The sequence below is a fragment of the Tribolium madens genome, unplaced genomic scaffold, assembly GCF_015345945.1.
Source record: "Tribolium madens isolate multiple individuals breed KSU strain unplaced genomic scaffold, Tmad_KSU_1.1 Scaffold_1;HRSCAF=32;Tcas5.2_LG8, whole genome shotgun sequence".
Lineage (NCBI taxonomy): Eukaryota > Metazoa > Arthropoda > Insecta > Coleoptera > Tenebrionidae > Tribolium > Tribolium madens.
Window position 1 is genome coordinate 2,483,595 of NW_025400984.1, and position 13,207 is coordinate 2,496,801.

General features: G+C 29.4%; 3 protein-coding genes across 7 annotated transcripts in view; 2 read left to right on the forward strand and 1 right to left on the reverse strand.

The window, feature by feature from the left end:
• LOC123004448 overlaps positions 1-13,207 on the forward strand; it is a 62,062-nt gene that overhangs the window by 22,368 nt on the left and 26,487 nt on the right. The window contains exon 3 of one of the 2 annotated variants that reach the window (XM_044397728.1): positions 3,766-3,792. The exons of the other annotated variant lie outside the window; for it this stretch is intronic. The gene's annotated coding sequence lies outside the window, so the exon portion shown is untranslated. The remainder of the gene's footprint in view (positions 1-3,765; positions 3,793-13,207) is intronic. 2 annotated transcript variants of the gene reach the window in all.
• The window catches only part of LOC123004450, a 64,785-nt gene that overhangs the window by 6,293 nt on the left and 45,285 nt on the right, over positions 1-13,207 (reverse strand). The gene's annotated exons all lie outside the window — the stretch shown is intronic.
• LOC123004451 (alaserpin-like) lies at positions 9,027-10,412 on the forward strand. The gene is made up of 4 exons (XM_044397735.1): positions 9,027-9,159; positions 9,207-9,986; positions 10,039-10,189; positions 10,240-10,412. The coding sequence occupies exons 1-4, from the start codon at positions 9,055-9,057 to the stop codon at positions 10,365-10,367; spliced, it is 1,164 nt and encodes a 387-aa protein (XP_044253670.1). The 5' UTR covers positions 9,027-9,054; the 3' UTR covers positions 10,368-10,412.

Below are 13,207 nucleotides of genomic sequence, written 5' to 3' on the forward strand. Positions count from 1 at the left end.
ATTTTAATAAAAAATAATAAATTGAAACAAAACATATTTTCAAAATTGCCGCCTTTTCTAGTTCACGGGCCGGACGTATGATGACGCCACAAAGAAACTTTTTAAAACCATTAAGTAGGCGTTCTATTTTGTAGGTGTTCTGTGGTTTTAGTCCTTTAAAATTTTCTTAAAAAATTATGGTTATGTGTTCAAATTGAAATGTTGTCAAAATTTTGACTTTTATGAATCTTGTGTGCCTGTTTGCTCTTTGAAAGCGCTATAATTGAATACCTGAGGACAGACATCATTACTTATGGTCTAAAGACAGAATACAGTGTTTATAATTTTGATAGAAGCACACCGCAAGTAAGTGGGCAAAAATGAGGTTCTTGCTACAAAAACTTTGAAGAAAAAGGATTATATACAGAAAAGTTATTTAGCAAAAGATACAAGTAGGTATTATGATGATTGGCAATAAATTTTGTGTAATTGATTGAAATGAGATCTAAGTTGATGCATTTTATAAATTCCTCTTCAGCTTTAGTTTCAAAATTATTACAACTCATTCCTCAAAAACGATGCACAAGACACTAATTTAATTGCGTTTTTTCCGAGGTTCTTTCTCATTCATGTTTATTTTGTATTCTTGTCAATTTCTTGCTAAAAATTAAGAATATTTAGCAAACCTGCATTACAAATTGCGTCTACATTTTAACGGGTCCTTTTTCTAACTTCCTGCTTGCGAACTATTCGTTTCCAAACTTCGCAAAACTGTTAGTGTACCGAATTTGTTTCTTTTTTGGTGTTTCGTCTCTAAATTTTCTTAGACGATTTTTTGTATTGACGTTTAATGACATTGTTTTCAAATTAATTAAAAAAACCGGAACTGCTAACTTCCTTTATTAAAATTACCATGAATGAATTTACTAGTGATGCCAACGTTAAGACTGTTTGACATTTCCATTTAAAAAAAAAACAGACTTTAGAAACAAGGAAGCTGCATCTTCAATTGCAACTCTGCTTAATGTTATTTGTGGCTTTTATTAGCAAAATTTTTGCAAAATCATCAGTATCATTTAATAGAGATAAAAAACTGTGAAATGTCAAATAAATAAATGTCAAAATTTTTTGACAGATAGAATTTTTTAAACATTTTTTCCATGTTCCTGGTCTCTTAGCTTACTTGAAATTTTTCTCTGCGGCGCGAGTTTTCACACATCCTGTATTATTACAAACTTAATTTAAAGATTAAAATGTACAAGTAGTGCAAAATTTTATTTTATCCTTTGCAACTTGTCTTAAAAATACTCATTCCTTCAAAAAAAAATTGTTTACTTGAATAGAAACTCTATAAAGAAAACGTCCAATTGTCTAAAACATTTTACTTGCATGTATGAAGCTGAATAAACGGAAAATTTAAAAAAGTACAATGGAGTAAAACTTGTTTCTGCAAATTTATTATTCCAAATGAATAGAAACTGTGTGCAATACTATTTTTGTTAAAAAGTTGTTTGACGTCAAGACACAAAACTTTTATTTTTCAAATTAAAGCAATTCAAATTTCACATCAGTACTTTTTAATAGTTTGGAAGGATAAAAATCATGCTTCAAAGGACGTTGAAAAGCTCTTTTGAAGTTGTATTTTCTCAACTTAATACACCAGTCGGAATAATGTTACAAGAGAAAAAATAAATATTTCAATTTGCTGGCAAATTGCTGTTACCGTCCAAAGAAAGGTCATAAATAAATGTCAAATTGACTCGGTTTACCGGATAATAAAAGCAAATATCTTCCAAATGAATCACATCCATGAATAAACAAAGTATGATTGCCAAGGCCGACATTTTACCATTATATTTTCTTAGATCGAGCAAATTTACAAGATTCAATTTTAAATTGCCCAAGGACCTCAAACCGCCTTTGTAAAAGTTTCAGACATAATAACCATTCTACTCCTTGCAGCTTCTGTTATCTTATCATTTATATCAGGCACGTAATTCAGAGCTTTGAGACAATCTTATGACAGGATGCCCTTTCAGACAACTGCTGAAAGTCATAAGGCAATTAACGCCGTTAAAGAAGAGTAATTGCTCTATTTTTTATTCAGACATAGCTGTTCTGTTTTTTTTTTCTTAACTCTTCAGTTGAGCAAAGAGCCTGTTTTGTAATTCTAAATTTATCCTCAACACATGTGGCTAAATTAGAACCCTTATCACCAATTTATTTAGCAATGCGCCACATGTCGCAAAATCTTGTATCTTAATAAATCAGTGCTTACATCTAATACAATTTCCGCTTGTCCAACTCTCGTAAATTACTATTCCTAACCCAACTCCTGATGCTCTTAGAAACTTAGCGTTTCTACATCAGAATTGAATTTGATCAATGTGCTTTACTCAAGGGTAAAAAATCGCCAAATTACAACATAAGCCTAAAGCAATATTGATTGATTTTATGTAAGAAAAAAATTTCTACCTATACAGGGTGTCTCACTTAAGAATTCTCCGGCCAATTTTTAACAAACATAAAGCAATAAAAAATAGGTATTTGCATAACAAACCCAAAGTTGTTTTTTTTTTCATAAATATGGAAGTGACCAATTTACAAATTAATAAATTTATTCCTTTCACTTTACTGTATATTATCCTGGAAGTAAGTCATAATTTAAAAATAAAATTAAAAAAACAAATATTTTGAACATTTTGGTGGCATTGAAGAGCTGTTTTTTATTTTTATTAAACAATAAATGTGTTGTTATTTATTGAAGTGGATTTAATCCTGTTAAGCCTTAATCCATTGGTTACCTACATATCTTGATATTGAATTTAATATTACTAATTAATGTCGATCATGTCATTATCTCTAATTAGTCAATCTATCATCACGTGAACTATTATTTCATTTCTTCATAATATCTCGGAATAAACTTCCGGAATAGAAATGAGAACAGAACAATACAGAATAGTGTCATTTTCCTCTCAAGTTTTGTATTTATAACATTTTTAAATAAAAACCAAGTGTTAAATTTGGTACCAACTAAGAACAAAAACACAACACTATCCATATAATCGCCGTAGAACCCACATGAATAACTCAAGGTGTACCAATTCGAGAGAAACGTCCATCTGAGAAAGCTATTGCATCACATCCGAGAATTTATTGTTACCACTCCATTGTAAATTCCGGAAACATCCGGACAACTTAAAGCTTGGTAATACTAAAGTAGGTAAATATTATTAAAGTGTATAAATTTAATGAACTCACTAGAAGTCGATTAAAAAAATTGCATTTTATTACCTTGTTTATCAAGTGGAGAAAATAAAATTTGAATTTATTACCAAATTGTGAGATGAATTCGAGCACGTGAAACTAAAACGTAAATAAGAAGAAATATGTAAGTAAATATTTTCCAAAGCAGACACGAGGAGTATTGTGAATGAAAAGTTGTTTATGCTGTTAGGAAAGGAAATCTATTGCTTCTAAAATAATAAGTAGGTAAATAACAACTTGTTTCAAGTAATCAACAAGGTTTTATAATAATAATTGAGTCTAAAAGACTTCTCGAGAAATCTGCACGCAACTGAGTAAGAAAAAATAATCAAAATAATTTAAAAAACAACAGAATATCAAACATTTAAAATATAACAAAAAATACAAAACAAAAATAAACAATATTCAACATTTATCTAATTTTATTTAAAATTAGTTCAAGTTTATATTATTAAACTTTTACGAAATACTGAAAGGCAAAATAAATGTGTTACTTATTTTTATAAGTTGTTTCAGGTCGTTCGAATGTAATAAAAGGAACTGGTAAGTTTCTTATTCTGAAATTTAGTTAAGGAAGTTTGCTGAGGCCTACTTACAGCGATATTTCAAGCATCCTAATAATATACACTAATAACGGTTACTTCAAAATTGTGTTTCATGTAGTTTGTCTTTTTTATTTTCACTTGATCAGTTAGAAATTGTAAAGATACAGGGTTCGTTATAAGTGTAAAGAAAACAACAACATATTTAATATTCTTTTAGTTGTAACTTAAAAATACTATTTATAAATTCTAACAAAAAAAAACAGAAAAATTTACATGATTTACTTCCAAATTAGTAAATTGAGATGTTTTTAGTTGTTTTATAACAAAAAATAAATAAATAACAATTAAAAACTACTTATTCTAATGGCAGATAAGGGCCAAAGTAAAACAGAATTTTATAGTTTTAAAAAAGCTTAGATTTTTAAGTTTTATTTTAAGTTTATTTTTCAGCAATCTACAACCAGACTGATTCTGAGGTCACAAAATTTAAAAGACAAAAAAAATCGATTGGTGTTAAAAATAAATTCTATTTGGACGCCTTTTTTTATTTATAAATTTTATTTAATTGATTTGGATGTCTTAGCTTGGACCTAACGTATTAAGTTTATCCTAAAAATTCCAACTGATTCATAGAAAATTATGTCTGATCAAGAATAGTTATTTATTGTGTTAGATAGCGTTTTATCCACGCAATAATGTTTAACCGCGAGAACGTCAGTTAAGTTAGTGGATAAAACGCGACTAACACACGACTGCAATATAACGTTTTATCCACGATCACAGGCCCAAATTATTCCAAACTTAATTAAAAATTAAACTGACATTTAAACGTCACCCTAAATGTGCTGGTTACTAATAGTGGAATAAAGTTACTTTATTCCACTAGTGGATAAAGTGGTACTTTATACGCACCTAAAATGTGGAATAAAGTCTCTTTATAGAGTGATAGTGGATAAATAAATTTTATTTCATTAAATTTTTGAATATCCTTAGCGAAATGACAACAGTCGATTTGCCAAATTTTCAGTTCATGGTGACGTTTTTTTTTCCAAAGACATCCAACACATAAGAAAACATAATTGATTCTTTTTGATCTATTTTCTCATAAACGATTAATGTACTCTGAGTTTGTTAAGCTCATAGTTTTAGATGAATCACTCCCTATAAATTTTGTATTCTGACTAAACACAGAATACATAAAGTACTCGCTATTCTGATTACAAACAATAATTCTAAATTGTTTTCTATTGCAACAATCGCATGTTTATTAAGATTGGCTAACCATAATGTTTTACATATCAAAATAACAATTTGCATGCTCCAATCTGGTTATTGCCTTTACTGGAACATCTCGATTTGATTTTCAATCACGAACAAAACACGAAATGTTAATTCATTGAAATACGATTATACATACAATTTTTTGATTTCCGATAACCATAAATTTTCATTACATACATAGCTAAAACATTTCTCTTTCCTGTTGTAGAAACTTTTCCTAGGATAAATTCCAGTTCAGTATCCAACTATCCAACTATTTTCCCTTTAATAGAGGAAATGTTTTCCAGACAAGACCGTTTTCGCATAGAAGACAAAACGCTTTGATGACGAATAACAGAAATGAAGGATTCATTTTCTGTTTGTTGTCGGTGTTAACGATGTTGAATGCTTAATCCCAACGTTGTGAAAGCTTTCAACTGCACGCACATGTTTCCGTTTTTTCATTTATTCATCACTTATCACATAAGCGGGAATTTACTGTTCCAAAGTGGGTTTTTATGTATTTATTCAGCACGCGTAATTGGGGAATAAGATACCTACTACTTATACTAGAAAAATGATCAGTTTAATTTGTTTAAAGATTAAACATTGTCTTTGTTGAGTGTTACAAATTTTACATCTGAAGAACAAGTCGATTACTATTGGCAATTTATAAATTATTTTGTCGATTTAAGTAGCAGTAAAGTTTTCAATTTCCTGGCCGATTTCTAAATTAAACTTCACAAGAATGGCAATTATTTGTAGAGCTTTTAGACAAGTTTCAAACAAGAATTCTAAAACTAATTTTATCTTTCATCTAAAAAGTTACAATCGAGTTTTGAGATTTGTCATTAGTTTTTTTGGATAAACCTTATTTTAAAACATATTTATAATAAAAAAATTTCAATCACATCATAATTTACTGCAGTGCTTCTCAACTTTTTTGTTTTTAAATCACTTTATGCCACGAGTCACAAATCCTTAAAGTATAAAATCTAGTTACAGTTAATTCTCATAAAACCAGTAATTTTGCAAATGAATTATATTCATACACCGTTTAACTTAATCCAGAATCATGTTTTTGCGATAAATGTGAAGCGATCACATTTGCAAATTTAAATAAACCTAAATTCATGTGTTACTCCCCTAAAATGTTTGAAACAGTTTGATCTAGTTTCTGTTTAGGTTCAATATACCTACAAGAAACTAAAGTACGTACAATGTTATCAGTTTCACCACATGAAGTGACTCCACACCTGCCTTTTTCCATCAGCACTTTAATTGGATTCGCTAGGAGGAAGTTTCTGTGAATAACTCCATAGACATGCAACGAATATTACTCTGAAAAATTGAAGTGCTATCTTGACTTGGACTCAATTCCTTGTTATAGGTCCCTTTAGTAGAGCACAAGCCTACTTATTTCAAAAGTATTCGACTTGACAACCTCTCTGATTCTCTCCCAAAATAATAAATTGCAACACATTCTAAAATTAAGTTGGCAACACTGCATAATGTAAAGACCTGACCAAAATCTTAATTTGGCAACATTGACTATTAAACTCAAACGTCACAATTTTATAATCAATTGTCATTCATTTCCGAGAAGTGCTGTCACCAATAATGCACTGTTGCCACATTCATTTTCGGCCACGACAAGTCTCATAACTGTCTTCTGTTTTTATATTATTCAATGTTGCCAATATAATCTCAAAATCACATGCTACTTTAATCAAAAATTTAATTGAATGGTATAAATCACATGTAAAATAGGCCTTATTTCTAATTTCTAGATGCACATATGAGTTAAAATTTGCGAGGAAAATATTAAATATGAGTTATAGGGCAATAATGGTTATTATTACGGATAAAAAGCTGTGGTACAGCACCGAAGCGTTTTTGGCCTCGTTAAATTATTATGACAAATAACTGGTGAAATGTTAATATGCTCTTATAATGGTTTTAGTATGTCTGAAACAATTGTGACGGATGTTTAGTAGCTTTTCCGTGACAGGTGATTTATAATTACTTGAATTTATTACACATATGCTTCTATTAATACACACAATTCGGTTGGGAATTACTAAAATCGAATCTGAAAATAAGTTTGGAGGAAAATCAATTATACTTTTATTTTCCGTTTCATTAAACTATTAAATTTAAGTGCCTACTGTTCGTAAAACAACACTTTTTGATTGTTATAACTGTTTAAAATGAGGTTTAAGAGCTACGAGTACATATACTTTATATAAATGTTTCTACACTGTATGAAATTTTTGTGGTAGTGAAAATGAGAAACAAAATCATAAAAAAAAACTTTAAAGTACGAGTATGTTAAAGTTACGCCATATACGTTTGAATTACAATATACAGGGTGATTTTTAAAAGGTCTACATTAGTCTAGTTTTTAATTTCCAAGTTCCAATATGCTATTGAAATCGACAATTCTTAATTTAACTACATTATTTTTAAAGTGGTTGAACTTCCAAAACTACAAAAAAGTGAAATTTTACTTGGTAAGTAGCCATTCTGTCTGACTGCAGATTTGAATTTGCTTTCTCAAACTGAGTAAAACGAACTGAGTTGTTGGTACTTATCTGCCATAGTTTGTGACATATGTCAATTGTTTTGTCAAAATCTTTATTTGCAAAGGTATATTCAAAAAATCCAGCTCTTGAACCCTTTGCAATAATTATTTTTTTTTTGCTTTGGATAACTGAATGTTTGAAGAATCTTCTAAAGTAGCTCAAAATTGTCAACTCTCAAATTTCAAAGCTAATATGATTTTTTTTAAATAGTCATCAAAAATAGCTATAACTTAGTTTTTTCAAATTTATGAAGATTTTTATTAACATAAGTTACAAATAGGTCTAATACACCTTGGTTGCTAATATGCCAGAATTATTATTATTGTTTTACAGTTTATTCAATGATACATAAGTTAAAAACTAGTTAAAATGTCAAAATGTGACAATTATTGACCATTTTCCAAAGTCTATTTAATTAACAATGGTAATAAAGAGTTAAAACCCGTTTTTCGTGATTACTTCAAAACTGAAGCAGATAGGTATAGGATAAAAGTTTCTATAAAAATAGAGAGCAAATAGGGTGATGTTATTTGAAAAAACTAAGTTATAGCTGTTTTAATTACCATTTTAAAAAAAACATATTAGCCTTGAAATTTCAGAGTTGACAATCTTGAGCTATTTTAGAAGATTTTTCAAACCTTCAGTAACCAAATGCAAAACAAATTTCATTTATTGCAAAAGATTTCAAGAGCTGTGATTATACAAACAACTTGGGTACGTTTTTTAATAGGGGGTTTCCATTTAAAATTTCAAAGTTGGTGCAAATTTCTCATTGTTCCGAAAGATCAGTTATTTTGTAACTAATTTAATTAAATTGAGAATGATTGATTCTGATTACATACAAAATTTCAAAGGTGTCGCTACATTAGAAGTTGAAAAGTTTCTAATGTAAGCCCTACAAAAATCAGCCTGTATAGTGGCACCTAAAAAATGTTTAGTAATATCCATAATTGATATTTTGCGTTAAATATTGTAGGTTTGCTGTTAATAAAAATCTTTTAAGAAATTGTGATTATATCGAGCGAATCTCTTCAGAACTGAATAACTCTTACTTTGCATTTTATAACTAATGCTAACACTCAACAGACAAGGTTTGCTAAATGAAAATTACGCTTTTGTGCAAAGTCAGTTGATCACCTCTCTTTTAGTATCCCCCCATGGGAGCAATATTTGAAATAAACTCTGCTTTTAAAACACAAGAGATAAAACAACACTTCTAATTATCTTTAATTCTAAGCGAAACTCATATACAGAGTGTCTGACAAAATCTCCATTGATGCAATCTCTTAATTAAAAAAAAACTAAAAACTGATTGTGACAAAAGCCGTGACCTTTGCTAGCAAGAAGAGATTACATAACTTTAATTAACTAAAGTTAGAAAATAAATGCGACAGTCGCTGTGAAACTTGTGAAAGATGCAATTCCTAATCTTTTTATTTGCAATTACTGCGGTTTTTTGCCAAGATATTCACAAGGATTTCCAAAAATCAAATGATTTGTTTGCATCTTCTCTCTATAAAGTAAGTAACTGAATTAAATTTCAATTAAAAACTTACACAAAACGTAGGAAATTCTCAAAAACAACAAGTATAATGGTAAAAATCTACTGATAAGTCCACTATCAGCTGAAACAGTGTTGGCTTTAGCCCAATCCGGGTGCCGGGATGAAACAGCTCAAGAAATTCGGTCTGTACTCCATTTACCAAATGATCAAACCAAAATTCAAAATTTGTACAAAACTGTGCTTCCAACCTTGGATATCCACAGTGCGAATAAAATTTACGTCAAAGAAAAATTTCCAGTTTTGCCAGATTTTAAGAAAATTGCAAGTGAGGTGTTTCACGCCGATTGTAAAAATATCGATTTTTCTAAAAAAGATGAAGCGGCTGGAATTATAAACCAGTGGGTTGAAGAACAAACAAATAATAAAATTCGGGATTTGATCAGTCCTGATATTTTAAATGACAGGACTAGATTGGTTTTGGTTAATGCTGTACATTTCAAAGGTCATTGGTCAATCCCTTTTCCACCAACAGCCACGTTTGAAGAAAATTTCTATACAGGAAAGGCAGAAGTGCGAAAAATTGAAACCATGCACAATCAGATTGGAAGAAAGTATTTATATTTCGAGTGTCCCCATTTGAACGCAAAATTTTTGGAATTGCCATTCGAAAATAACGCTTCGATGACTTTCATTCTACCTAATAACAAAAACGGTTTGGCATCGCTTGAGAAACAAATCGATAGAGTTTTGATTTCTCATAATCTCACAAGGGAATTAGTGGAAGTCTCGTTGCCCAAATTTGCAATCGAGAGTACTTTCGAGTTTAAAGACATTTTAAAAAATGTACCTAAGTAATTTTTTATGGAAATTAGAAAATTGAAAATTTTTTTTTTAGTTAGGAGTCAGCAAAGCTTTTGATGAAACTGAAGCTGATTTGAGTGGAATTGCTGGAAATAAAGGCGATTTGATAATTGATAGCGTGAATCAAAAAACGTTTGTTAAAGTTGAAGAAGGAGGAGTAGAAGCTGCAGCTGCGACCTCCGGCAGTAAGAGATTAGAAAATATTTTTTAATATTTATTTTCGTTTTTTTTTCAGTTATTCCCATTCCACCTAGTCCTATAGTTGAGCCTTCTAAACATTTTAAAGCTGATCATCCTTTTCTGTTCTATATCAAAATTAATGGTGTTATTGGTTTTGTTGGAAGATTTTTAACACCAAATTAGAATATTTAGGAATTCAGTTTTGTTGATTAAAATCTTTTTTCGGTATTTAATTTAATTTTAATACTTGACCTATCCCTCCAAAAAAATCATTTAAATATTATAACCTACTTTCATCACTACATTTTCAAAAAAGTTACTGCATTTAAAGGTTTAACGATTTTTCTAAAATCGTAGCAAAATATTTTGAATAATTTAAATCATAGCAAAAAGCCCAATTTTTGAATTTTTTTTTGTAACTATACAAGCTGGATTATGAAAAACTCCCCAAGTCATAACTCCATTATTTTCAAATATATGACAATACTTCTTAGAAAAAGTTGAACAGTTTTTTGTCATCTATTGTTTGGGATAGATGCTCATTAAATGCTGCTTCTTGTTTCGCCGGAAGTGACATCAATTTTAGTTTTTTTAATGGAACACCCTGTATATTTTATTATTTTTGGATTCCTCATTAAATCGTCTTTCAACAAGCTCACAAACTATTATTTATCACTAAATTTTGTTTTTAGACAAAATTAAATAAAGTAGGTTTTGGAAAGAATATAACATTTTTATTCATTTTATCTAAGACAAGCAAACGACTGATTAAAAAAACTGTTCAACTTATCAAAGAAGTATTGTAATGTCTTAAAGATAATAAAATTACGACTTGAGGCGTTTTTTACAATCCAGCCTACATATAAAGTTCTTCGTCATTTTGACTCTTGTAGTTACAAAAATTGGAATTTTTAATAATAATAAAACAACTAAAAGTGAGTTGTGCAACTTCTTCTCAATATGGATTATTAAACGTGTTTTTCTATCTAAATAATGTTACTCAGATACATAAAGAATGTCTCATAAAAAACAAACCCAACGAACTTTGTTTCAACCAATAACACATTAATCTTTAATTTAACTTGTCATTATACAGGGTGTTTACGGTCTTGGAATTGGCCTAGAAATAGAAGAGTACAAAATTACTGTAACCGAGAAAAATCCTCACACAATTGTTATTATTAAGAATGTTATTTAACTCCAAAATATTGGTATACGGTTTGAGAGTCATTGGAATTATTTCTTTGTTCAGATAAAATTGTATTGTTGTAACAAATAAAAAAATCGTATCCATGACAATGACAGAAAAAAGTCACTTCATAATTTTGACACATCATTTGATTTGTTTTTGTTGAAGTTTTTATCAAAATTCGAAGATCTTCAGTTAAATCTCTTCGAGCAAAATGGTTTCTAATAGGTTTGATTTGTTTTTTTTTAATTTTATTCCAAATTTATGGACATGGATCGCAAATATTAAAATAATAAATTGGTTGTCGTGATTTACGACGAAACACAAGGTCATTAATGATACTGATGGCCATTGTTGCAGCTGAAGCAGCAGTTCTCAAACAAATAATATAAAATGAATTATTTCCTTTTCCAACCTAAATTTTTGTTTTATTATGCGTGTTAGTTTTCTTCTACCATGAATATCATCTCATTTAAATTTCAACCTCAAGACCGTAAACACCCTATATTGTTGACATTCTACGAAAAACAAATTAGTTGTCAGATTGACATCCGCCAAAGATATCTAAAATATACCTATGATTAAATAAAATCTGGGATTTTGTAGGTCAGGTATGTAGTGTTATATGAATCACCCTGTATAGGCTTACTGACACCCGGAAACAGATCCCTTATGTAGCTTATATGGCAGTGTTGTGTCGTATCAGTAAAAAATCGACGCACCCTCTCAGAATACTAAGTACTTCTTTCCTTCGAAGATTTTTCCACAAATTACATTTATGGAAATCAGAGCTGGATTTACATGCATATGGTAATAATGCCGACATTTTATTATTGGTATTTCAGGTTAGTGCGTAGCAGCATTCAAAACATTCTAATAATGGTATAAATTATGTCGGCTGATATTTTTCGAGTAAAATGACACGATTAATTGATCAAATTTCCGTACAAACACCCTAATTACAGTGCGGTTGGCAACTGTTTCACCCCACTAAATCCATTTAATAACACGTGTGGATTGAATAGTTAAAGGAACGCTGATGGCTTTTATCGGAGAGTTGCAAACTGATTTTTTACAAAATGGAAATTCGAAAATTTAAAGCGAATTTATTATTTGAATGAAAATAATGATATGTGGCATTTGTTATAAATTCAACAAAAAAACCTGTACATTCAAAATAAAAATAATTACCAGTTACACAAAATAGATAAGATAATTTGATGTTCAAAAAGTAAAAGTGTTGATGTTAAATATTACCCATAATATTAGTTTATTTAAGAAAAAAAATAATTTGGAAAAAAACATTTGTGATTTTTAACAAAAAAAGCTTTGGTGTTTCTGAAAAAATATTTATAAAGTTACAAACTATTTTTTAACTTTCCCTTTGACATCGTGGAGAGGTGGATGTAAATAATTAATTCCTTTCAGTCAGCCACGTGTCTTTTCCATTAAATGTAAATTCACCCTTTTGCCTATAAATAGAATCAATAAACTCAAACACAAGACTTTTAAAACGGGAAAATTCGAATAAAATTTTTATCAATAACGTTCAAGCAGCTATTAATTTTTCCCTCTCAGTTGACACTTGTCCTGTTGCAACAAAATACAATTTTTAATACCTAAAAATTCATCAGTCTAAAAGCAAACACAATTGTTATTGTGATTATGAAATTACTATTGAATTTTTGTCATAAACTGTGCATTTAAAGTCTCACCAAGTCTCGATTAAAAATTTCATAAGCTTTTACCACAAACTGAGTTTTATTAAACTAACGTTTAAATCTTGTTCCAAACTTTCTCGAGCAATAAATTTTTACGTCGACCTTAATGGAAA

Coding starts and splice junctions, on each gene's coding strand:
- LOC123004451 (XM_044397735.1), top strand. CDS start 9,055: ATGCAATTCCTAATCTTTTTATTTGCAATTACTGCGGTTTTTTGCCAA. Junction 9,160..9,206: donor TTGCATCTTCTCTCTATAAA/GTAAGTAACTGA, acceptor CACAAAACGTAG/GAAATTCTCAAAAACAACAA. Junction 10,190..10,239: donor TGCAGCTGCGACCTCCGGCA/GTAAGAGATTAG, acceptor TTTTTTTTTCAG/TTATTCCCATTCCACCTAGT.